At 40.9% G+C, this 27182-nt stretch overlaps 1 protein-coding gene across 2 annotated transcripts in view; it reads left to right on the top strand.

Moving 5' to 3' along the window:
• TAF4 (TATA-box binding protein associated factor 4) overlaps positions 1 to 27182 on the top strand; it is a 90125-nt gene that overhangs the window by 47752 nt on the left and 15191 nt on the right. Inside the window, exons 3-12 of one of the 2 annotated variants that reach the window (XM_044455107.1) lie at positions 4092 to 4276; positions 6829 to 6948; positions 8174 to 8293; positions 9370 to 9492; positions 10228 to 10317; positions 16285 to 16527; positions 18245 to 18392; positions 19568 to 19682; positions 22423 to 22592; positions 24939 to 25069. In XM_044455107.1, the coding sequence (XP_044311042.1) occupies positions 4092 to 4276; positions 6829 to 6948; positions 8174 to 8293; positions 9370 to 9492; positions 10228 to 10317; positions 16285 to 16527; positions 18245 to 18392; positions 19568 to 19682; positions 22423 to 22592; positions 24939 to 25069 (1445 nt within the window). The remainder of the gene's footprint in view (positions 1 to 4091; positions 4277 to 6828; positions 6949 to 8173; positions 8294 to 9369; positions 9493 to 10227; positions 10318 to 16284; positions 16528 to 18244; positions 18393 to 19567; positions 19683 to 22422; positions 22593 to 24938; positions 25070 to 27182) is intronic. The other variant, XM_044455108.1, reaches the window with a different exon arrangement.

Consider the following 27182-nt stretch of genomic DNA (forward strand, 5'->3'; position numbering starts at 1 on the left):
ATGCGCTCCCCAGGAGGTCCGCCTGGCACCGTCGTTATTTGTTTTTTGGCACCAGACAAAGACATTTTATTTAAGTGGCATTTTAAATGTTAATATTATTGAATTTTATCTGGCCAGGGCGGCTTATTTTATATTGTATGGTTGTACTTTATTCTTATGTTTACATTTTTAATTTATGATTATAATTATTTAATTTATTGTTGTAAGCCGCCCCGAGGCTTTGGCGAATGGGGCGGCATAAAAATGTTTAAATAAATAAATAAGGGCAAAACATTTTGAAAAGTGAGAGCGGAGTTCCTCATGATGCCCTGTTTTGACTGAAGCAGACCCCAAGCTATGGATCAGTCCAAAAAGTAAGGTCATAAAACAAGCTAACAGTCAAGCACCCAGGTCTTAGTCCAGTAAGGGAGCAGCAAGGGTTAAACAGCATGGTTAAGTTGCTAGATACATTACATAGTCCAAGAGCAGAGTCAAGCCCAATTAGCACAGAGTATCAGGCATCAAGGCAAGGTCTGGGAAATCAGGCAGTGGAGCTGAAGAACAGCACTGTTTTCGGTACTGGCTTAGGCAGATAACTGAAGGCTTATCGTGACAGAGTTTGCTAAACTCCTTTAACATCTCAGCTGCAGTGCTTTCAAGCCTGGCCAGAGCCTAACCCTGGAGTAGCTTTCTTCTGAGTGTCTTTCTTCTCACAGAAGCCCTACTTGTCTGCCACTTCAGGTGCCAGCACTCCAGGGGGCACCCCATCTTCTGCCTATGCCTCAAAGGCAGTGCCTTCACCCAAGGGCCCAGGGCTCATTCTGGTCTTGGTACACTGATGTCTGTCTCTGGGAACCGTATTACTTCATGGTCTCTGTACATCACACACATGGGCTCTGTGCCTGTGCAGGGCTTGTTGCTGGAAAGATGCTGGGGCATGATGTATGATAACAGATTCGGTGTCACATATCTGGTTTCCCCATTTAAGCAGATTCTCTGCCAGGAAAACAGACAATCCTGTTCAGGACCCATGTTCTGAGCAACTACTCGTGGCTGAATGTGTGAACTTATGGGGCTGAAATGTCATGGTTGAGTCATACCTGTAAGTGAGCAGTTGATGAATGTGCATGTCTGAACTAGCCATATCTAATTTCATGAGTGATAGCGGATGCATACTTGACTAAAAGTGAAATTCTGTGCAAACAGAAAGAAGGCTTACAATTCCGAGCCTTCCATAGCCAGCGTAGCATATAGCAGCATAGCCAGTTTGTAGCACATTTTTCAGTCTGAGGGTACCTAGGATTGTACCCTGCATATGATCAATTTTCTGTGCTCTACTTCTTCTTACAAAGTTGAGACCAGTGCATGCTAGTTTAGTTTTTTCAAGATTCTCCCCATCATAGGTGTTACAATGGGTTATGAGTGTAGATATGTGTGGTCGAGCAGGGAATGTTTGCCTTATTTGCTTCCATTTTATTTTTCTTTTGGGATGTAATTCAGTACTGCACCGTCTGTTACCAGATGCACTGGAGGACAGTTATGGTTTTTATAACCACTTTTGTGACTAAATGTGTTATGGAAAATTAATTTAGAAGTTAGACAATTTGTGCTCTCATTCCTGACTAAAGCTGTGTTTAATTGGGTGGCAGTGTTTAAGGCTGCTCAAATCGAAATTGTGCTTAATAGCAGGTTTTTCCTTCTGTTATTCAAAAAGGTGTAACATGAAGGAAAGCTGGGCAATTTGTCAAGGTAAGTAACTGTATCAGTATTAAAGCCAGTGAGAGATAGTGTGGTGTAGTGGTTAAGGGTGGAGGACTGGTACTCAGGCAATCTGGGTTCTAGTCCCCACTTGGCCATGGAACCAACTGGGTGACTTTGGGCCAATCTCAGCCCATCCTACCTCACAGGGTTGCTGTTGTAGGGATAAGATTGAGACCAGGAGGAAACTAATTATGTAAGTCACTTGGAGTTTGTAATAAGAACAAAGTAGAATATCTAATAAGCTAATTAAATAAAGCCAGCATGGTATGGTGAACAGAATCTTGGGTTTGGCCTAGGGAGATCTGGATTCAAATCCCTTGGGAGCAAAAAAAAAAAAAAATCCAGACTTCAGTTATAGGCTAATAGGATCTGATCCAGCAGTGTCCGATCATGAAAGGAATCTTGGGGTGGCAGCGGACAGCTCAATAAAAATGGTGACCGAATACAAAACTCCTGTGAAAATGGCAAAATTTATGTTATGCATATTTAGGAAAGGAATAGAAAATTACAGTGTCTAGATTTTACTCTCCCTATGCAAATCTTTGGTGCACTTTGAATATGGTGTGCAGTACTGTTCACTTTACCTGAAAAAAACCTTACGGAGTTGGAAAACATGCAGAGAAAGGCAACTAAAATATCAAGGAGTCAGAGCAACTCTTCTAAGAGGAACTGTTACAATAACTGAGATAGTGTAACTTAGAAAAAGGGTGAGTCAGGGGAGACATGATAGAGGTGTTTAAAATTATTCATGGTGCGGAGAAAGTGGGAAGAGAGGCATTTCTCTCCTTCTCCCACAATACAAGAACCTAGGGTCATCCCATGGAGCTTATGGTAGGAGATTCAGGACAGACCAAAGGAAGTTGGTCTTCGCACAGCACACAGTTAAACTGTGGAATCACTGGCACAGGATGCAGTGATGGCCACCCATATGGATGGCTTTAAAAGGAGCTCAGCCAAATGCATGGATGAGAAGGCTATCAGTAGCTCCTAGCTTTGCTGGCTATTTCATACTGCATTCTCTGAGGCAGCATGCCTGTGTAGACAGGCTGTTGAGATGCTTGGGCAGGCAGAATTCTTGGATTCATCCTGCTGGAGGGATCCAGTAGGCGGCTGGTTTGCCACTATACGAATAGACTGGTGGACTGGATAGACCATTCATCTGATCCAGCATGGCTGTTCTTTTGTCCTTATGGGGGAAAATAAGCCCTTTGGGACATCTGAGTCATCCTTCCGTTGAAACTGCCTCAAACAGGTTGTGATTCAGAGGTGATAACTTGCATATATACTGCCTTGAGCTTCTTGGAGCAGGGGTGGGATACAAATGTGATAAGTTGCAAAATATTAAAGATGCACTTAGTAATCTCAGATATAAATGGGTGCTCATAAATGCATTTAAGCTTGTGGATGAATTATAGCTATGCAGCAGGTCCCTTCATGTGCTTTTCTGTGTATTGTGGGAAGGGGGCGACCCTAACATGTGCACTGTCAGTGTACTACAACTTCCCAGCTTGGGTTCTGCCATTGTTATGTGTGCTGCTATTTCTTTAAGAAAAATCAGTTGACTTGTCTTGCCAGTTCTGCTCTCTTCCTCAGTTCTCCTGCTTACAGGCATTATTGTAAGGACATGTGGAGAGCTTGTTGAAAAGGCCCTTATGTGTTGTATTATCTAGTTCAGAATGGGAAAAGAGCAGTTAAGATTTTGAGGGGCCTGAGGCTCCTGCTGAATGTTGACAGGAATAACTGGTAGGCTAAGGTCAGCTGGCTGCAGCAAAAGCTTCGCTGTAGAAATATCTTCTGCTGTCACTATAAGAACTGTCCCTCAGAATTGATCTGGTGGTCTTGGGAATGGTTTTTAATCTCTTTTAGTTTACTTGAATTTGACTCTGCATTGCATTATTTTAACATGTTCTGAGGAATCAGGATATGGCAAACTATATATTTAAATACCTAACTAAATTCCACATTGCTTCAAGTTAAAAAGTGAAATACAAAGAAGAAGCAGCTCCTTTTGTCCTTTGCGCTGAATGAGGCTTCCTTATAATGAGTCATACCAGTGGACCCCGTAATGTCTACTTCAGCCTTTCCCAAGCTGGTAAGCTCCATGTTATGAACTTTGACTCCTGTTGGCCTCACCCAGAATGGCTCGTGTTCAGGAGTCCTAGGAGTTGCCATCTAAAGCAGCTGAAAGGCAGCTGGTTGTATCTAAGAGTAATTGACTTACTCTTAGATACAAACATTTTTTCTCAGAGAATCACAGCTAAGTTGCATCTTTTTTTGCCTTTGTGTCTGGAATAACTATTTCCTAAGCTTTTCCTAACGGATGGTTTCTTTCTTCTACTTCTTCTTCTTAGGTATGGTCCTTGTGCGTAGCGAGAATGGCCAGTTATTGATGATCCCTCAACACACTTTAGCGCAGATGCAGGCCCAAGCACATGCACAGTCCCAGCCTCAAACCACCATGACTCCTCGCCCTGCCACACCTACCAGTGCTTCTCCGGTCCAGCTCTCGACTGTGCAGGTCAGTTCACTGAGAAATGTAAGTAAAAACAAACTCTTAAAAAACAATAAAACATTTGAGGGCATTTCAGCTGGCTGCCTGCAAAAGTTTGAGCCTCATAGCAGTTATTTCCCCTGATATATGCACCACAATGCATTCTGTGCCCTTGGTCTGTTGCCATTCTGCGCTTGTTCTCTGGCAGGATTATCTAGCCGCCACCACTCTTCTGTTTCAGGGGTTAGGTGCTATGCTTTTCCCAACTCTTCCTTAGATATAGCCTGAATATTCCTGAAAGGAGCAGAACTTTCCTGGAACCTAAAGCAGTACCCGTTTCTGCCCTTCACATTTTCTTTCTACCCTAGAGCCTTGGCCGTTGTCTTGCAAGTGCCCCAAAATTCTCAGGCTGCCGCCAAAAGCTCAGTTCCATAGCTGAGCTAAGTGACCCAGATGTACCATGTCTTGCTTAATAGACTTGTATAATTATTTCCATAACTGAACATAGTGCTCAGTTTTCCATATTGTGGAGGACTGCCAAGGAAAGGGGCAGTGTCTGGTCTGCCTTTCTGTTTCTGTGTGTGTGCACACACACGTGTGTACCTGTGTGTGCGTGCACGCCTGTGTCTGTCCCTGTACATGCATGCGTGTGCACACAGGCATTGAGGGCCTGTGTAGGATAAGCTGATGGTCACAGTATGAAAAATTCCAGCTCAGCTATTGGAACTGAGTTTATACTAAACACTCCCAACTCTTGCTTGGAATTTAAATACAGAACTCTTTGGACTAGACTTATTGCCCCTTTCTCACTCTTTCTTGCTCTTCTTTAAAATTCAAGCTGAGGTCTACTGCAGACTTCTATAGATCTTGACCCACATTTCAGTAGTTTGGTGCAAGTCAAATTCATGGTAATGTCACTCTCAGAATCAGTCTTTACTATGTGATAGTTGATGACTAAGCATGTAAAATTGGCATGAATTTAATGAGTGATTTTTGCTTTAGAACAGTTCAGAAGGAAACATGAGATTTCCAGGAATTTTGACTGATACCTAAAGTAGATACTGCGTGGTGCATACAGCAGTCTAGTAATGTATTTTTCTTTGTTTTTAAAAATAAAATCAGGCTTAGTGGAAAACTAGTGTAGGGGAGGACAGGTGTTTATTGACTATTTCCTTTTTGGTTGTTCTGCTCAAAATTGTCCCCAGACGCAAGCAGATGTATTTCTTCTATGGGACAAGCAAGAGAGCAGTCTGGGAAATGTGAGTGCAGTTATGCATAGGAAAATGCCCTGTATGGAAATGGTTAAGCATTTTGGTGCAAGACATGAGTCTTTCCTGTTTTACCAGCTTTTTAAAAAATGCTGATAACTTTTCAGGTTACTAATTCTTTTGTGTTGCTGTGAGTTTTTATTCTTTTGTTGTCTTAAATGTATTTGTAATAATTATATTTTTATCCTTTTGTAAGATGTTAAAAGAATGGCAATTTGCCATTGAAGGACTGGGTATAGATTTCATAAATAAATCAGCATTCTCCCCTCCACCACCATGTGCATCATTGACCCCTTACATGACTCTCTTTACTAACAAGAACAACACCTGTTGGTGACTTTCTGTTAATATCTGATTTGGCCCCCAAACTATTAGATTCTGCCTTGGGTATCAAATAGGACATTCTGAAGCAATTTGTAATAATGTAATTTCAGAATCTCCGCCCTTTCCCAAAATTTCTAGCTGAGTTCATGGCTGTGACATAAGTTCGACAGTGTCATTCCATATGCAGAAGGGAAATTGCCTCCTCTCCTTGAATCTTTTCTGATGTTTAATTTTAGAATGTAACAGTAACACAGATGATCAAAGCCAAACTTTTATCAAGTTATGTACTGCATTTGATTCCCTTTAACAGGATCTCTTACAAAGAGCTAACTTGTCATATTAATTTTGAAGATCAGGATAATTATGAGTCCTGTGACTTTATGACAGTACTAGAGACCTGCAAGAAAGGGTTTAACTATTATGTGTCTGTCACATAATTGCACATTCATTCTTGCAGTTTTCCTGTCCCTTTGAAGTTCTTCCCTATGTCTTTCTTCTTGTCCCTTTTTTCTTCTGGACAGCCTCCTTCTTAATATTTGATCTCTTGCCATCTGAAGGGGAAAAAAGTTTAATTTTAAAAAGAAATGATGCTCGTTCAGCTTTTGCAAAAGTTGTACAGGACACCAAAGTCCCATCATCTGACCACTGGAATTCTGCCCCAAAGCGGCCTTTAGATTTTAACTCATTTTTGTAATGTTCTGTGTGATTGTATAAGCTATGAACTTGTTTTTGTATGAAAGGTCTTTCTTTTAATATAGTTGAAAAGTCCAGGCAAAATTTCACGTGCTGAATTGTTGAACAGGCTAAAGTCATGACTGTGCTTGTCAGGTTGTGGACTCGCTTTGAAGGATGGAGGAATCAAAACAAGTGTGAAAAGTTAAAATTTATGCTGAGTTTTATAAAATGTAGGGTTTTTCCTCTTTATCTTGTGCATGCAATTTAGAATGCAAACTTATTTCTGTGTAGCTGCTTTTCTGTGAATGTACCTGGGATTCTTTTTCACAGGCTCCTGGAACACCTATAATTGCACGGCAGGTGGCACCAACCACTATAATCAAACAAGTGTCTCAGGCACAGACAACTGTACAACCCACAACAACGTTACAGAGGCCGCCTGTAGTTCAGGTGAGTTTTGAAACTGGCACACACACCTTCTAATGCTGAAGTGGATGATTAGTGGAGTACCATGGTGCAGTGAGGGCAGCCTTCATTTTTATGGGAACAGCAAAGGGACATGTGAAACAATCAGATCGGCCATCCGCAACTGTGAACACCCTGATTTCTGCATCTTTATCATGGCCACCAGATACTCATGAAAAGGCCACAAGTAGGACGTAGCATAACAGTACCGTCTTGCCTGTGTACCCCAGCAACTAGCATTAAAAGGCATACTGCTGCTGTTACTGGAGGTAATATACAGCCGTCCTGACAAATAGCTGTCGATAACCTTTTTCTCCATGGACCCTGACTCACAGGATTGCTGAGCACTTTCTAGAGTATACTGAGCAAAAGATAGACACCGTGGATCCGGCTGGTATCCCATGCAAACCAAATGTGGATCTCTAATAACATCTCAGAAACTTCTGCAGTGTACATGGATGTTGTCCATGAAAGACAACTTGTTTTAGATTTCCCTGAAGTTTGATAATCTTTGGGATATAATAAACGAATAATTAATTTGTGGCATGTTCTCTGCCAGTTTTTTGTGTTGATAGCCACTGGACAGTCAGAAACATTGAAGAGATTTTTTTTTCTGTAGGGACTACACTTCTAAAGAAGATGTTTAAGTCATCCTCTCCCACCTCTTGAAGTAGCGCTTTTAACAACTTGAAACTCATTCAATACATTTCCATTTGTACCTGTTATTGGAATTTCTCCTTGTCCTTCATTGATTGGGTGTTACCCTCTTGTGCTACCAATGCAGCGTGTAAACAAAAGACTCCCTCATTAATCTCTTATGCTTGTTCTGTTCATGCACACAACATCCCTATTGAATTAGACCGCATAAAAATCAATTCTTAAGAAGCAGAAGTGAAATGGTCTATGCAACCATTCCAGCAGGGCTATAGACCTTCGCCTTTATGTCTTTGCATGATGTTCTACTGCCTTCTACCTTTAAAGAAAGCATGTGTTTTGCTAAAATCAACTTCCAGAGTTTCCAGTTTTGAATATACAGGGCTTTGTGCCACCTGGTGGTCATTTAATTAAACTATGTCAAATGGATTGTAGAGCAGGTATTTCTTTTTTTGGTCCATGTTTTGCACTGTTGTGAAGGACACTCTGAGAACAATGCATTTTCCCTCTATTTATGACTCTCTGTATAATCATCTAATACTTGTGCTTGTTGCAGCCTCAGATTGTTCTGAGTAGCCCTGCGCAAACGACAGCATTAGGAACAGCAACTGCTGTGCAGACTGGAACGCCTCAGAGGACAGTGCAAGGAGCTGCAGCGACCTCGAACGTGGCCACAGTAAGAACCAGATGATTCTTTGCTGCTAGTCAAAGGCCAATTCTTTCCAGCTCCCCAAGAGAAAAATCCGTTCATTTCCACCTAATAAACGATCAGTTTGGTGCTTACTGAGGACGGCACTTGGCAGTGTTTCTGTCCATGATATACCTTACATGTATGAAACTGCCAGACTGGGTTATGCTATAATTCTGTAAATGGTTGTGGGAATTACAGTCAATGTTACTGGGCTCTGTGCATGCTGTATAAATGAAATGAATAAAAGTTCTACAGCAAAATAATCTATCTTTGAACTATTAAAAGCTGGATTTTATGACCTGTATCTAATATGCAAATTGCACATGGCCTGTTTTTGTTCCTAGTAGTGCTGGGGGGGCAAAAAGCCATGTAACACTCTGAAACCTTATCACCTCAGTCCACCCTTAACTAGCGGAAACTTATTTAGCCTCTAGGATTCATTGCCCTCTCACCATTAGGCTGATTTTTGTGGTAATAAGGACCAGAAACACAATTCATTAAAAAAAAAAAAGCTTGGGATTCTTAGGAAGTGAACCCTTTCTCAATGTGCATTATATGTGTGTTTCTGTATATGCACGGAACATCCGTAACATCTGATCAAAAAAATGTTTGAATGATAGTATTGCTTTATGGTATACGTGATCTGGATTCTAGAGCACTTGGTCAGAGATTTATTTATTTATTCTGTTTATATCCTGCTTCCCCCCCCACCAAGCAACTCGGTGATTTGCATAACTCCTCCCCCCTGCTCAGCCTTATTTCAGTCTTGTGAGATTGGTTGGGCTGAGCCTCTATGATTGGCCCAAAGTCACCCAGTGAGCTCTACGGTTGAGTAGGAATTAGAACCCAGACCTGCTTAGTCCCAGTTCTGCACTCTCAGCCACTCCACCACACTGGCATTTGCTCTTTGAGTATGGTCCACTTGGATTGAAATATATGAAACATATCAATTGTCCTTACTCTAAAGCAAGAGTAGAAATATCTGGACTGCCAATATTCAAATACAATTCACTTTTAAGAATGTTTCCTCATTTTTTTGTTTCTACTTTTCCATCCAACAGGAAACCATGGAAAATGTGAAGAAATGCAAGAATTTTCTCTCTACGTTAATAAAACTGGCCTCTGCCGGAAAGCAGTCTACTGAGACTGCAGCTAATGTGAAAGAACTAGTCCAGAACTTGCTGGTAAGACAAACACCAGAATAATTCAGATGATCACCTAAGTTGAAGTATGGATAATTTGGGATGTGCTCTGACAAGCTTCTTTCTGCTTCATTTGTGTACAAGAAGAGGCAAGTGAGAGCTTCCACTTCCATTGTAGAACAAGCCACATATTTGCATTGAATCCAAGTTCAGTGAACTGTGGCTTGTTTTCACCAAAGTTACCTAAGAAACCAAGATTTAAAACCACAGTTTAACCTTAGATTTCCCCCCTGAAACTGTGGTTTCAGTTGGAACAAACCACAATTCCTTGAGTCCAAACATAGCATGGAACTGTGATTTATTCTGAAGCAAAAGTAGGAGGCATATTGTCCTCTTACATAAAAAAGAAATGGGAGGGGAATCATGTTTGTGTGAGTATAAAGAGAAGATGTGACATATTTGGCTGGACTTGCTAGTAGAGATGAGGTTCATATTTTTATGTTTGATTCGCAGCTGATCCTTTGAAATATGTCTTAAATAAAAGTTAGCTTTTAAAGTTGTAATTGTGTGCAAGTTTAGACAAAAACAGGCCTGTAACATCCAGCAAGCCCCAGCCAGTTATGCTGGGAGCTGTAGGCCCTTTTCTGTCTAAATTTTAATATGATTGTGCCTTTAACCTAACCAGTGACTTACATGGGCAGATATCTGCTAGTATGTTTATGCCTTAATATCTGTAGCTGATTATCTAAAGATAGGAATCTGAAATGTACTTTGCAGGATGGAAAAATCGGAGCAGAAGATTTCACCAGCAGGTTGTACCAGGAACTTAATTCATCACCTCAACCTTACCTCGTGCCTTTCTTGAAGGTAAGAAGAACCCCCTGCCCCTTTCTCAGTTCAGTTGAGAAATTGAAAGAAAAGAAGTTTCAGTAAAGACGTTACATACAAGTGTCATGGTTAAAATGGTTAATAATGATCTCTGTTTCTCTATTCTATTGTAAAATTTGGGAAGAATCATAGGGGGATTTGAGATTTTAATTTTATTGTGAATTTTTAAAAGCCACAACAAAACCAGTAATAATAATTAGGATAATAATAATAAAAAATGGAAAAAGAATAATCTTCATTGTGTATTAAGTATATCACTTACAATAATTACAATTTGGGTATATACTCTCATTTATTACATGTATATAAGGAAATATGCTACTGCGGGTAGAAATAGTGACACAGAAGTTTCAACAAAGGCAAACCAAATGTCCCTGTATTTATCTGTTCATATAAACATACATTTAGATGGATCTAAATACTCTCAGTCCATTGCATTATTGAGGGTGGCTTTTATCCTTCCAATGTTTAGCTGTTGCAAAGGTACAGAAAATTCATCTAGATTGGTCTTGTGTTAGTCTCTAAGTTAGTAGATAGTAAAATGTGTACATCTGTACGTATTAAAGAATTTTCTAGTACAATTTTTTTACATATTTTAGCCACTTCCCAAATGGGGGCATTATCAGAATATATGGGTGAAGGAAGGATTAGTTGTATCACACCACCAACAGTTAGCCAACTTAGCTGTACATTTATAGAAAATATGTTGTGGCACCAGGACCAATCTAATTCATTTTTCTATTCTTGCTCAAGAGTCAATGTTTCATGTTTATTCACTGACAATAAGTATTTATACAACCTATTTATAATATAGGTTGTTATGTCTGATCAGCTTCTGACAATTCTTAAAGTGAAGGAGACTCTAAAGCAGGAAAACTGCAGGACCAAGTCTTGATTTTAATATATATTTCAACTGAATTCATGCCATTCAGCCATGGCAGGCAAGTCATAATTAGCCCAAAAGGTAGAAAATGACAGAAAGTTATTATCACATCCCACTAATTGATCAGATGTAAAAATCTGTGTAAGCATCCAGCTCTGCCATATGAATGTTTTCTTACTGATTTTTAATTTTGAGTTTCCTCTTAAGGTCAATTTGGCATGACAAAAATGGATCAAATGTCAATTAACATGCTATTATAAACCATACTTCTCTTACTACTCCAACTACAAGAGGTATCCTATCTGTTTTTTTATACTGAGTAGAGTCCATTTATGCCCTGGATTGGCAGAAAGATAAACAACAGGGTCCTAGATCAAATCAAGCCAGAACTTTCTCTAGAAGCAAATATGACGAAACGGGGGCTGTCCTACTTTGGACACATCATAAGAAGGCAAGACTTCCTGGAGAAGGCAATCATAGTAGGGGCAGTTGAAGGTAGAAGAAGAAAAGGAAGACCAGATAAGAGATGAACTGACTCCATCAGGAAGTTAAGCAGAGATGTCATGGATAGGATGTTCTGGAGGACTTTCATTCATAGGTTGTCTTAAGTCAGAGACGACTTGATGGTGCATAACAACAAAATTTGGAGAGAAGGTTCAGAAAGGAGGATTCCAAAACTTTCATATAGTTGCATATATTTCAAATGGTCATGATGCAATGGAATAACCTGTCAGGTCTGTTCCATCAAGAGCTAAAGACTGTAGATTCTTTTCCCCTTGAGGATGGATTTTTCCCGGACTTGAGGCAGATTTTGAACTGTGGTCTTCATTTTGGGAAGGTTGAGAGAGATGTGTAACTCCAATTTAGTTTTAAGATGCTAGCAATGTAAAAATATAACCTTGAAACGCGGAGAATGTACTCTTGCATTAAGTATTTACTGGTGATGCAGATAATAGAAAAGTTTGGTGCACTAGATGAAACCTATGCAAGAAGCAAGGAAATAGCTGTAATGACTTTTTATACCATAATTTGTGCTTCAGATAGGATTAGCTAAAGAGCAGTTAGACTGTGCACATGGATGCAGTGAAAGCACACACATTCAATGATGAAGAATAATGCATGACTAGTCAAGCCATTCTTGACTGTGATTCTAGTAAGCAGTCAGATTCTTAATCTTCTTCATTAAGTACCTGCATATTTCCTATTAAGATGCAAAGGACATGGGAGAGAAATCAGTGCAGGTGGTTTGACAACAGTGCCTACAGAGTGAGTTGAAGGAAGTGAGCCACAGAGTAGGTTGATCTTTCTTCCCCTCTGCCTCCGAATATTGAATCCAAAGCGAATTGAGAAGACTTGTTTTGGTCATAGTAAGCATGAGCAAGATATTTTGAGTATTTATGCCTCTGTGTAGGACTAGTATAGTGTCTGTCGTCAAGAAGCATTTTGGATAAAGAAATGCACCTTGATGTAATATGTGGCATATTGGCATTCTTGAATCATGTTTGTGCTGTACTCTTAATACCTTTGACATCTGCATAGTTGTGATCTTGGGCGGGCCATAATGAACTACATAGACCTCAGCAAGGAAGGATTTTTTGTGATTCACATCACAGGGAGGGAGCAGCAATTATTAGACTTTGGGAAGGGGGAAATAATGACTTGTGGTCCTCACTGTGACGGAAAACCCATGCTTCCGCTTTACCACCATAGACCACAATTGGAGTTCACATGATTGGATTGCTCCTTTGTGCCACAAAATTTCCTGCACACAGGAAATAATGATTCAAGCTTAGCTTCCTTTCTGGTATGTGCAGGGTATATCTTGGTAGGGAGGAACAGTCAGTCTTGTGAGCATCCACCTTTAATTTGAAGTGGTTCAGCCCTGACAAAGGTTTTCTGCTCCATAAGAAGAAGGCCTCTGCCTTTGAGGCTCTGTGAACAGGTATTCTAGGATAGGGAGACTAAGCTCAGTTGTTCCAGCCTTTGTTTTGTTGACACGTTCCAGGGGCGAATGCATATTAGCACCAATGTGAACATCTGTAGTGCTTTAGAGTAAGATTGGAAAATTCTGCACTGCACTCTTATGTCTTGCAGGGTTTCCCATCTGGTCCTGCAGTTCCTTTGGTCTTAGCCTCTTCTGTTCTTAGCACCAATCAGCTGTCAATCTGAGATGTGTATTTCCCAACTCTTTAAAAATGTTTTTATTTGCAATACAGCCATAACAACAACAAAAACAAAAAAGTGGCATGGGAATTCATTAAGCAAAACATACACACATACATATAAATTGTTAACATCATGTGTCTTGTGCACACGCTTGGGCGAGATTCCCAGGCACGCATGAGAAACTGTTCTGGTGGGACTGATAGTTGGAGGATGATGGGGACTTGCCTGAACCCGACAAGGCTCAGAAGATAAACACTGATAACATTCTTGTTGTTAGAATGAACAGGCCTGCACCTGCAGGCTCAATCTCTCAGTACCGGTTTGAGCCTGCTCTGGAAGAAAGTAGTTCAAGGATACCCATGGGCCCAGTCTCCCTGCCTGTGGGAATGAAGGAGAAGATGGACATAAACATCCAGAGGGAGGAGACTTGGAAATGGGTAGTCTCTCTGAAGGAGCGCACCTGCCTCCTGAGGAAATGGACCCAAGGGCCCATCGCTACAGCTGCAGGCTGGCCCAATTAGGGGCGCAGAGTGCAGAACTGGTTCCACAGCGCTCCTTCCTCTAGAGACAGGTGCCAAAGTGTTCATAAGCAAAGCTTTGGGTAAAGGGGGCAGAGAGGGTTCAACATATCTCCTTGTGTATGCTTAGAGTCTTCTATGTAGAATAAAGATGCTTACAAGAAGTGCTGGAGAGTCTGTCTTGCTGGGGAGAGAATGCCTAGCCCACGACATTATGTGCCAGTCAGACTAATAACTGGGCTCAGGCAGTCCAAGCATATAAGACCAATTCTGGCCCACTTTTCGTTGGCTGCCTATATGCTTTTGAGCTCAACTCAGAGTAATTGAGCTCAAAAGCATATAGGCAGCCAATTTAGAGCTTTAAGGCATAAAGGTCACACAGGTTGAGACCACAACATTCAGTGGAGCACCTTTCCTGATTGTAGTCTACCCAGACACCTTGTTCAGTATCCTAGGGCCTTTTTCCACGTGCCAATTCTGAGTGGGGACCTGAAAGGTGGCAACGAGGGGGTGGGACTTCTCAGTGGCAGCCCCTACATCTGTGGAACCATCTCTCTGCTCAGGCTGACCTGGTGCCAAGCGTGTCATTCTATTGGCACCAAGTTAAGACGCTGAGACACGTATCCTAGGATATTTAATGACTTGGGGGAAATACTAATCCCACATATTCTATGGATCTATTCTGTATTAAACACTGATTTAGATATGTGCAAATAGTTTTTATCTCTATGTAATTTGGAAATGTTGTGGTGTTTTAAACTGTTTTTAAAAGGCTTTAAACTGTTGTAAACTGCTCTGTGAGCTTCAGCTATTGGGAGGACGACAAGGTGGTGATGGTGGTGGTGGTGATGATGATGATATAACAACAACAACAACAACAACAACCATCCTCATCATTCTTGATATGGGGTGGGGGGGTGGAGAAAAAAAACACAGAAGAGAAAATAGGATTTAACAGTTCAGTTTCAATGTTTGTTAATATAAGCAGTCCATATATCTAAATAGGCATCCACATGACTTTTGACAATTCTAGGAAATATACTCAGTATAGCAGGAATGGTGGCATCTCTAGTTCATTGAATAAAGCATGGGATGTGTTTCCTTCTGAGCTGAAGTATAAATTTTTTGTAAGTGTCAGGATTCATGGTATCCACTGTTACTGTCCATCTGGTAATAGTCACTTCTCAGGGATGTAAGTCAAAATTACATGTACACCCCACTGTTATCACCAACTTTTCAAGAAAAAAAAAAGCGATACAAATCATAAATTCCAACCAGAAAGAAGCCACTGCAGGACATGCGCAGGACATATGCCTCGAAGATGCATTGCGTGCAGTATATTGCCAGCATTTAGCTGAGCTTGCCAGCTTTTTCTTAACAAGCCTCTGTTGTGTCCAGTAGAACTGCAGAAGCAGAAACAGTGCCAATGAAATCTAAGGCCCTACACTTGTAGACTGTGCATTCCATCCTCATTCTGTTCCTCTCTGATCTTCTGGACATTTACTTTCCTGTGTTCTAAAAGATTTTATAAACAGCTATTGTAGACTTAGCTTTCAGTAAGGAACTAACTAATTCCTTCAGTAGCGCAGGGGGCACTGAAGCATTCATAGCTAGTGGCTTGTGTATAGACTCCAACACATGCAGAAGCTTGCATTGCCAAGCAGCACTAGAGGATGAATGACATCCAATCCACAGTACTGAAAATGGTAAAAATGCATCATCGAGCCCTACGAAGCTTCATTCCTCTGGCTAATGGATGTTTCAGAGACGTTCTCCAGGCTTGGAGCTAGGACTCTGAACTTGGAGTCCCTCCTTTCACCCATGTAGCTAGTGCAGTTCTTTCTATGCTAGCTGTAACCCCAGCATTGTAAGACTGATATGTGAGCTGAAAAGGTGCAGCTGTTCCAGAGGAAGGGGAGGAAGAAGACACTGTTGTCCTATGAAGAATCTGCTGGTCGCTACTCTTCCTTTACTTGTAAGCTGGAGTAAAAGCTTTAAATAGCTAAAATCAGCCACCTAAGTGTTTCGGAGCATGGGAGAAGCACTGAAGAAATCCTTGCCTCAGTGCTTCTTCTGACCTCCATTCTCCAAATTTGGAGAGGTCAGTCACAGATTCTCAGCCCAACCTACCTCCCAGGGTGGTTGTGTGAGGATAAGATGGGAGGGAGAATTGTATAAGTTGCTTCCTTTAGTTCTTGAAAGGAAAAATGGTGGAATATAAATATAATAAATAAATTGCGTTTCATGGGTCCACCCCATGTTTCAGATGTCATTGGTGTTTGGTGTAACCAGTGCATGTGTAATTTTTGGTAAACGTTTTGAATTTTGTTAGCATTTACAAAAGAGAAGTATCACTTACGTCTCCTTGTCTCTTTCTAGCGGAGCTTACCTGCCTTGAGACAGCTGACTCCAGACTCGGCAGCTTTCATTCAGCAAAGCCAGCATCAGCAGCCTACGACGCAGCCTACCACTGCTCTGACGGCGGTGATGCTGAGTGGCTCAGTTCAGCGTACAGCAGGGAAGACCACAGCAACTGTAACGAGTACCTTACAGCAGCCAGTCATCAGTCTAACACAACCAACACAAGTTGGGGTTAGCAAGCCAGGGCAGCCCACACAGGTGGTACGTAAGCCAAGCTAAACGAATGCTACTGTTGCTCTCTCAGAAAATCAGACCTATTCCTTTTGAATGCTACTCTTAAATATAGAACAGATGTATTATAATAATTTCATGCGTATTTGGGACCAAATTCAGTTTTAGAGGTATGTGCAAGTCACACAACAGCATTCTCTGTTGCATCGTTGGGCCCTCCCATGTGAAGCAGAGAAGCAGTTTCACCCCAAAGGTGTGTTTGAAAGCAGAAAATAATTGGGGGCAGCAGTGTGGAGTGTACATGAATCGGAGGATGATTCTCTCTTACACACACACTCCTCCCAAAACATTTCTCTGCTTCATGTGCTCTTCTCCCCAGCATGCTTTTTCAAGCAAAAGAAAAATGAAAAAATGGTCAGAGGTATATTACACATATTTGCTTATAACCTTTAGTTCTGTCTTCAGCTATGTAACACAACTTGCATCCTTACTATGGCAGAAATTCTCCAGTGCTGAAATTTTGGAGGGAGGTCCTCTGAAGATGAAATTAAATCTATTGCTGGTACAGGGTAATTATGACAGGAAGTAGCACTTTAAATAGTGGAAGATCAACTCATTGGGTTCATTGACACAAGATGACCCCTAGCATAGCTTTGGTGGGGGAGGTTGTTTTACGATAATGGAGAGTATGTTTGCCAGCAGCCATTAAATGTGACTGTTAAGCATAAATGTGTGTGTAGAGGGAGTATATTACAGAGAGCTGGCAGTAGGGGATGGTCATTGTGGGTTTTTGAGGAAGTTTTATCTGGCCACTAATGGAGAGAGAACACTGGTCTAAATTAATTGCAAGGTTTGAGCTCTGCGTATGCTTGTTTGCAAATTGGCAGCATCTCCAAAGAAGGCCATGTTCTTAGCGGTTCTTCCTTTAATTTGATTGTGAAAGTGTATTAAGGTAGAAACATGTTGTTTTGATTCCCTGAGTTTGCCTGTGTCACCTCCCGTTCTTTGTTGCTTGCAAAACAAATCTGAATTGATATTTCTGTCCTTCTATTGAATTGTGGGACAGGCCAACTTTTGAAATTTCAGGAATGTTCTTCCTGCAGTGATCCTTGTGACCCAGCAGTGTAGTTCAGCAGCAGTCTCTGCTCATGTTCTGTAAGGAGTTGGAGTGTTGTGGCAAAATACACCCATACCAAAGAGGATGTGTTTAAATTATGCATTACAACAGGAGAGGCTTCTGTCACCCCTTGTTCCCAAACTATGGCAGATGGACCTCACTTGCAACAAAGGGCTTCTTGAAAAATCTTGGCCAGGGCTTCAGTGGTGAAATAAGATGTCTCTGCAGACCACATGCAGCATAAATGCATTTGGGGAAACTACTGGGCTCTATCAAACACATCAAGGATATCTTGTACGCCCATTCCCATTTCATATATTTTGTTGTCATTAATTTGTAGCTTGATCTCTCCAACTGTGCACTTTAATTCGAGATACTTGTTAGGACCTTACTTTAAGTAGCCATACTTCTTCAAACACAAAAGGACAGTTGTGTTTGTCCATGGCAGTGAAAACAGCCAAGAATTTTATGGCATCTTCAAGACCAACAGTTAATCTTTAAGTCACCCTAAGATATTTGGTTGTTTTGGTTGCTCTCAAACAAGTGGTGACTTCCCAGTTTTATTTTTTAACAGCCTTTTATCCTCACTCAGTTTAATAAGATGAATGTTGTCTTTCCAAATAATTCCAGGTTATCCAGCAGTCTCAAAAACCAGGCACATTAATTAGGCCTCCGCAGGTGACGTTGACACAGACCCCCATGGTAGCCTTGCGGCCACCACACAACCGTATTATGCTTACTACTCCTCAACAAATTCAGCTAAATCCACTTCAGACAGGTAAGAGGGAAGCATTTGTATAATGATTAGGGATGGGAGAATGTCAGAGCTCATTTGAGTTTGCTGTTGCTTTTGTTTGCTGACTGTCTTTTGAATGACTGTTCATTCAAATAGGAAAAAATGTGGATTTCTGTGTGCATTTCTCCATTGGAGAACATGTGTATCTTGTTTATGTTTGAGGTTGCAAGCAGGGCATTTTTGTAATTTGTAAACTGACATGTAATTACTGCAGTTCTCTAATTATTGTTAGGGGTGTACTTACACAAAAGTTTGTTTGGCAAAATCCAGCTCATTTGAAGATCAGAAGTGGATTGTGTGCTTGTGCGTTTGTGTGTTCTGTCTCTAAGGAGGACTCTGATTTGTGCATCTTTTTACCTGCTAATGAAATGTGTGCAGCTAAGCACATTTGTGTAGATCTTGTATGAGTTATGGAAAGTCAACCACTTTGTGCAAAATGCAAGTTGTACAAATTGGCTGGTTCTGCATGAATTGTACTAGAGCCACATATTTTTGAATTCTTTTATGTACAAATGCTATTACTGGTTAAAGTAAATGGTGCAAATTGTCTTAGAGACAGAATTTTGTGACTTGGTTTGACTTGCACCTTAACCAATAGCTGTCAACGCAGAGCTAACAAACAGAAATCAGGGGCAGAAGGGTGGGTGAAAATCCAATAGATTTTATTCTCCTATTGGAGTCCTTGGGCATTCTTAATTATGATGATGGGACTTCTTAAAAAATACCAAAGCCCCCTCTAGTGCCTTATCATAAAATTGCAGTTACAGAACAGCATTTGAAAGTAAAAGCCCTTTTTTGGTCCTTGATTGGTTTGGCAGAGATATGCTTTTGGCTGAATTCTTTATGGAGAAAGTTTGCCTGGGAAATGTGTGGCTATAGAACTGGATCTGGGCTAGCAACAAGTGGTGCACATTTTTCATAGTCTTCGCACAGAAGCAAAATCCATAGCAGGCCCTTAAGCAGGGCTATGGATACTCTGTGCTCAATTCTCCCTCCTCTTGATAGTGGCCCAGGTTAAGCTGGATTCTATAACCTATGTAAATTATGCACAGTGAACAAATTTGCATAACTTCCTTTATTTTTCATTGCTTATTCTGTAGTTAGGCTATGCTGATGCTGTTTATAGGGGCTCCCATTTTGATTTTCTTTCCTTGCAGTCCCTGTGGTAAAACAGACAGTATTACCTGGAACCAAAGCTCTTTCTACTCTTTCAGCCCAAGCAGCTGCTGCTCAAAAAAATAAACTCAAAGAGCCTGGGGGAGGTTCTTTTAGGTAAGTAATCCCGTGCAGATGTGTGTTTGTACAAAAAGACTTGGAGGAGGTGGGGGAGACATATTAGCGATCACACCCCTATCTGTGATGGATACTTAGTCCATTTCTTTTCTTTATTCTGCTTTTTAAGTATCCCATTTCAGTGAAACAGTGACTTATTCATAACAACAAACCACAATTTTTTAAAATTTCAATTAAATTAAAATATATTTTTAAAAATCAGTTTGCTTTTTTAATGTGGGTGCATGCTGCTGGATTGATCCAGCTGCAAGTGGAAGCATCTAAGCAACACACAGACTCTTCATTGATGGGCTGTTTAGTGCTACATTCAGGTCACATCTTTGGCTTGTGTCTCCCTCAACAAGCCAGAAGAGAGATCTTAGAATTGTGACTTTTGGGAGGAGAGAATAAGCTAGAGGACTGGGTTTGGATGCAACATTATATTATTCAGGCACACTGTTTCATTCAGGACAACCCATGATTTTTAAAATTAAGGGTTGCCATGATGTCTGAACCAGGCAAGTCCAGGGGAAAAGCAAATCCTTTTTCTTTTTTTTCAGGGCAGGAATGTGCCTGTTAGAAAAAAGGTAGAAATTCTTAAATGGCATAAAATCAGCCTGTCTTATTTGAGGAGCAACAGAGGGGAGGGATTCTGCAAAAGAAGATGGGAAGGGATCTTTTTTTCCTCCTGCTCAGTACTCCTGAGTCTTCGTTTATGTTTCCCCCCCACAAATATTAGAGGTGATGGGAACCAACTTCTGTTACTTCCCACAGAGAATGTGTATGCTTAGTGGGGAACAGCTGCTCCTCCAGGTGTCTTAAGTATGACAGTGAATAGTAAAACCCATTTCCAATCCTTGCATGAAGTTAAACTAAGCTGTTTGGCTACAGGATGCAAACTGGAGCTAGGAGTATCTTGTGCTCATTCATCATTCCCTGGCCAAGGAAGAGGAAGGGGGCAATGATGCCGTGCTCAGGAGGTTTAACTAGAGCTGTTTTTCCCTGCAGTTTACTTTTGGGATTGGGTAGCGCCACTTGCTGGGCATAAAGGAGCACAATGAACTGACCCGCTTTCCTTCTTTAGTCTCTTCCTGTTTGCTTCCTGGGCCCGGCCTGACAGCTGTTTCACACCCTCTGCCCTACTGTTTGAGAACTACCAATTTGCTCTCTCCCTCTCTCAAGACTGACTGCGAAGCTCTGTTATCATGTATTGGTGGCACTTCCGAGTAATGTTCTTTTTCAAATGCAAACACATACACACCCTAGAGGTGATGAACCATGCAATAAAATAGGTCAACAAAATCCTTCAATGAATGCTCAGCCTTCCAATTAAGGTGATCAATAGCTTACTCCTTTTATTGTTCAACAGTTTGTTAGATTAGTCTTAGCTGAAAAAGCTAGAAGGTTTGTATTTTCATTAATTTATAGCAATGAAAAGCAGTAAACCTGATCCAGCTACTTACGATACTTAGCTGGAGGGGGAATCACACACTCAGATGAGCACTGTAATCCAGGCTTCACTGTTAAAGCCAGGTGTTTGTTTCGATGCTTTTTAAAAATCTGGCCTATCATATGGAATCCCACCAAACATTCTTTTGTAGGGGAGGAGGGGGAGGTAGGATTTCGCTTTTCTCTTGCTCCTACTTATTTCCCACCAAAGATCCATTTACAATTTTCTAGTTTGTTTTACTGCATGAGACATGCATATCCTTGACTACTCTGTGGATATTTATTTATTTATTTATTTAAAACTTTTCTATACTGTCCCATACTTAGACATCTCGGGATGGTTTACAACGAATTAATTCTAAAAATAGAAATAATAGAAATCCTATGGTGGGGTGGGATGCTTCTGGCCTGAAGGCCAAACTTGAGCTTCTAGCGACCCAGTCTAACTCTTTGGGGTTCCCAGACCAATTCTCCCATCATATGATAGTTTCCTGGCTTTTCCAGTTTTTTCCTGCATTCAGAAAGTTTGAAACCTTTCTAAGGCTTACTTACTGGCAGCATGGAACTACAGTATTCTGTCATATTTGTCCCTACCCAATTTGCCTTTGACTCATTCCTGTGTGCCTTTTGCCCCTTCCACCACTGAAATGTGAGCCCACCAAAGAGCTTCTTCAAATTTGAATTCAACCTTCACTCTGAAAGATTTTTCCACCCTTGTCCTAATGAATCAGAATATATCTTTAACAACAGTAACAACAGCTAATTTATTATCATCATGGATTAGTTGTAATTCTTCTTTTCCAATGAAAGATAAATAGTTCTTTTGAGCACTTATTTGCATAACTTTGAACCATGGATTTTGAATATGCGTCTTCAGTTTGCTTTCTTCCTTTGACCAAAATAGAATTCTCAGTCTTTTTAGATGTCACAGCATTGCTCATCTTCCCTGACATAGTTTTTGAACTAAGTTCCATATCAGAAATAACTGCACCAAGTTGGTGACTTGCTTAGATTCAGTCTATTTTTATATCCTCCATGTTTTACTTACAATATTAACTATGTTTAATTTGTTGGAGTTTAAACCAGGTTTCAGCCTTAGCATTGTTAGTAACACATCCTTAATGTTGGTTGTACATGGTTTGTGTTATCTTGTAAGCTATTCAGCTGCCCTTTGAAATTGGGTAGTGGTAAACGTATTTTCAATTTGGGCTTGAAAACTGTTTTGCACATTTTAGAGTATTTTAACTTCTCATGGTAAAAAAAATGATTCAAATGTTTTCTGTTTTTGCAGGGATGATGACGACATTAATGATGTTGCATCAATGGCAGGAGTTAACCTTTCAGAAGAGAGCGCACGTATATTGGCCACAAATTCTGAATTGGTGGGCACATTAACAAGATCGTGTAAAGACGAAACCTTCCTTCTCCCAGCACCTTTGCAAAGAAGAATACTAGAAATAGGTGGGTTGCAGAATGGAGTATGCTATCATATGGGTAGGATGGGAACAAGCCTTCTCTCTGCCACTTGAAAATTCAAGGCTATGGTTTTCCCAGTTGCAATGTATGGCTGTGAAAGCTGAACCATAAGGAAGGCTGAGCGCTGAAGAATTGAGGCCTTCGAATTGTGGTGCTGGAGGAGACCCCTGCGAGTCCCTTGGACCGCAAGGCGATCAAAGCGGTCAGTCCTAGAGGAGATCAACCCTGACTGCTCTTTAGAAGGCCAGATCCTGAAGATGAGACTCAAATACTCTGGCCACCGAATGAGAAGGAAGGACTCCCTGGAGAAGAGCCTGATGCTGGGAACAATAGAGGGCAAAAGAAGAAGGGGATGGCAGAGGATGAGGTGGCTGGATGGAGTCACTGAAGCAGTCGGCGTGAGCTTAAGTGGACTCTGGGGGCTGGTGGAGGACAGGAAGGCCTGGAGGAGTGTTGTCCATGGGGCCGCGATGGGTCGGACACAACTTCGCGACTAACAACAAAATAGCTTATGTGCTAAAAATGTAACTTTTCAGTTTAAACATAGACATTAAAAATGCAGTATATGTACAAATCATCAGGTGCTCTAGTTTGGCCGCAGCTTCCTGTGGAACATATCTTTATGGGGATCTGTGTGGCAACAAAGTCAGGTGGACTTGTGCATACCCAGTCACTGTCACACAGTCTGTCCCCATTGGATACTGTCAGACTACGTCAGTGCAGTGTCACAGTTATGTATCAGTCAACCATAATATTTATTGTGTAGGCATATTTATTGTATCTGTCTTCTTTGGCTTATAACTAAGAGATTTCCCCTTCTTTGTCTAACAAAAGCAATAGCTAGTAGCTAGTAATAAGCAGAGAACGCGTACTCTCAGCTCTTTCACCTTCGTAAATGGTCATATAGCAACTAGAGCAGTGGGCTTATACCTGTAGAAGGCCTCCGTTTGTTGCACACGATGGTCTGCTCAGATAGATTTGTCCAATGGCGAGGATTAGGCAGAAGGCCAAAGCAGGATGAGAGACGATTTTTAGACAGAGCATGAGAATCAGCCCACCTTGGAAGGGAGGGAGACTTTTCAACACTGGAGTGGGAGGGGATGCCAGGAGTTCCTTCACTCAGGGGGCACCAGGTGAAAGGAACAGGACAAGTACAGTGTGTTCTGTGTTCCTGCCGTGTAGCCCTCAAGCTGCAGGGTCCATCCTGAAGGTGGAGCCAGTAGCTTTGCTGAAAGGAAGGGAAGGAGGAGAAGTTTCAGGTTGACTTCTCCTGCTGCAACATCTCAGAAATACTGCTTTGATTTACTCTTCTGTAATCAGTTGCATTTTAATAAATTATATGTGCTTCTAAGGTGTTGTTTCAGTCTGCTGAAAGTGAGGGAAACGGAGAAGTGACCTGCTCATGGCAGGGCCTAGGAACTGAGAGTTTAAATGTAGCCCCTTTGGGTATACCGCTCTCTTTTATGGCTGCCCACCTCTTAAAGGGGCCAAAAGACACACAATGACTTTCATGCATCACTTCAGTCTAGCTAGTTGTTTAGTTTCTGTTCAAAAGGACAAGGATGAATTTCAGCCTGATTTAGAGCAATGAAGAATGAGGAGAAAGCTGTTGGATAGTAGCAGCACTATTGCTTATAAATGAGTAGGGCCCTAATTGAGTTCCTTACATTATGTATGTTACAGTTGTTTTCTTTGTTAAAGATAATGGATATAACAAAGGATTAAGTTATCAGGCCATGTGTAATATTTTTGAAGTGGTGTGTCCTACCTTTTTTTATTGTATTATTGAATGACTTGTGACAACCTTTGGCTGAGCAGTAAAAGATCTAAAGATAAAGGATTTTGCACAGACAAAAGGACAATAGAAATAACCTAGAATAATATTGCTGCTAAACAGAACATATCTTTTTTAGAAGCTGAGTCCTCCTGACACTGGAACTCTAGAATATAAGCTATTTTGTGCATGTCTATTAGAAACTGCAGAGTTATATTTGAGAATAACACATTATAACGATTGCCTTTTTAATTTTAAGTCACAGTTCTATAACGTATTTTTAGAGTCTGGTTTCTGTATACATGTCTGTAGCTTTGATGATGTGGTATCCAGTTATAGGAATGTGTGAATGGCTCATCATGGGTCAAATGCCACAGGCTCTGCACCGGGAATGCATGGTGTTTGGTTTGGGTTTTTGATAGAGTCAGTTCACACATTCAGCTTAGAGTCAAATAATGTGGAATCAAGTTATGTGACTTCCTGTGTGAACCTGGCCCTGTGCTAGCAATGGATGCTCAACGTTCTTACCAAATATGTTCATTTTCTTGGAAATGCAGGTAAAAAGCATGGAATAATGGAAATCCATCCTGATGTAGTTAGTTATGTATCACATGCAACGCAACAAAGGTTACAAAATCTGGTTGAGAAGATATCCGAAACTGCCCAGCAAAAAAATATTTCCTACAAGGTAGCTTCTTTATTATAAGGGTGTTTGTTAATGTCCGTGCGGGTTTAATTTTTTTTTTTTTTTTTTTTTTTTTGCATGCAGGGTAAGTGGGTCCCAGTACATTTTCTTCCAGGAAGTGATTAAGAGCCTTTGCCACCTTCCTCACAGGGAACCTTGTGTGATGAGCAAAAGCATCCAGGAATTATGTGTACTGTGTAGGCACAAAAGAAAACAACTAATAAACTCTAAGAAGAAGAAAAGCAATATAAAAAACTAGTTCAAGCAACCAGAAAGTTTTGATTTTTAATAATTATGCCAAGTCTCTGTTTCAAATGTAAAACATGCAGATCTGTTCTATGGTCAAAATGAGGAACATCAGCTCTGGGTTACTGAAACCTGCTATCAAGTTAAACTCTTACTGACTTTGAGAGGATTGGATGCCTCTTATTAAATCAATAAATCAAGCATTTGCAAATAGAAATGGTAGCTTTAAACAGCCATTGGTTATTTTTAGCTTCAAATTTGCCCATTAATGGGCATGTTTTTATGATTCAGAGTAAACGCATGCAATGATGGTAAGAAATCAGTTAATTTATTCAGAGCATTGAGAAACTATTCATTGCAGAAAAATTAAGGTGGCTGATTACAATCCAGATTTCTCTCCCCTTCTGAATTTTAGGGTAGGCTTAAGTGCATCGTATTCTGATTCTCATTTGTGGACATACAGTTTGCTGCATTCAAGTGAAAAGACTTGAAGCTGGAGCTTCCATATTTCTCCTGTTTTGCTTGAAGGAGAGGGGAAAGAGAAGAGGGGACACACATAAATACCTGACGCTCACCACTATGCGTTCTCTTAATTTCTAATATGGTTTTTCATCATGTCTGAATTGCGCCATTGATTTGATAGCACAGCAGTGACTCACATGGCACCCCTGTACACTGTTTTAGGGGTCCACCAAAGTATTCAGACCTACCATTTTTTGATTTAGCAATATTTTTTTTTGCTGGGATAGCCATGAAAACTCTTCTGTTCTCGCAGAAAACTGTGGATTCAAAGCAGTTTTTTAGTTTGGGGTCTCAGATTTCGTTTCAGTCTTCTGGGCACATTATTTCCCCTTTGCAATGCCTCATATGGCAGCTATTTTGTGTGGTGCCCAGAACAATTTGTCAAATTGCCAAATAGGCCCATGGCCTGAAAATCTTGCCTATCCCTTTGCTGAGGATCCTTTCCCAGGTGACCACCTAAATAACAGAAAAGTGGTTTGATGTGAAAATTTCCATTAATGGTTAAACTTGAAGGTCAGTTGTCTTCATTTGGTAGGTTTCCTCAAACAGCATTGGAGTTGCATGGAACTCCATGGCAAATGATGGCATTTTCCATGTTTCCTCTCATGAATCGCTGTTCAATAGAATGGCCGCAGTGGACATTATAATAGGCAAATGGATTATAAAGAATTGACAGTCACTAAAAGAAGACCTTGTTTTGTTTCCACCTGGGGAATAGCCTGGTTAATATTATTCCTTCAAGTCCAGTCTCCTTTTAGTCATGCTGGGTTCAGAGAGGGACAGTGCTTTCTGGGCAGTGGTGATATTTCTTTCATCTCTGAAGATTAACCCTTTCTGCCTTCCTCCAAATGATACTCCTCCATAGGTGGTGAATGACAGTGGTGATATGCATGGTAGTGAAATGAATTCTCCAGGCAAGAGTTCCTGGCTCAGGAGTAACTGAGTCCAACAGATGTGCTTTGAAAACTTAAGCCACTGTCCGCTCCTCTTGTATCACACTATTGCAGCCTTCCTTAACCCAGAACCCTCCCGGTGTCTTGAGTTACAAGCCCCATCACCCCCAGCTAGTGCATATGTTGTAGTCCAACATATCCAGAGGATGCCAAATTAGGGATGGCTACACTCGAGTGAAAGCTTGGTTGCTGCTACTTGAGAACTAAAAGGCAGTGGTTAAAGCACAGTGCTTCCTAAAGGGCCTGCAGAATAATAATTTCCACAGTTCTTAATGCTGAACTATGGGCCTAATTTCTACTGGAGCATGTATTTGCCAGCAGCCTTCAAATAGTGTCTGTGGAAAGGACTGGCCTAAGTTAAATAGGATATTAAAAGCCATTAATGGAGAGAGTCA

Source organism: Varanus komodoensis, unplaced genomic scaffold, assembly GCF_004798865.1.
Source record: "Varanus komodoensis strain SLA01 unplaced genomic scaffold, ASM479886v1 scaffold8, whole genome shotgun sequence".
In the NCBI taxonomy this organism is placed as follows: Eukaryota; Metazoa; Chordata; class Lepidosauria; order Squamata; family Varanidae; genus Varanus; species Varanus komodoensis.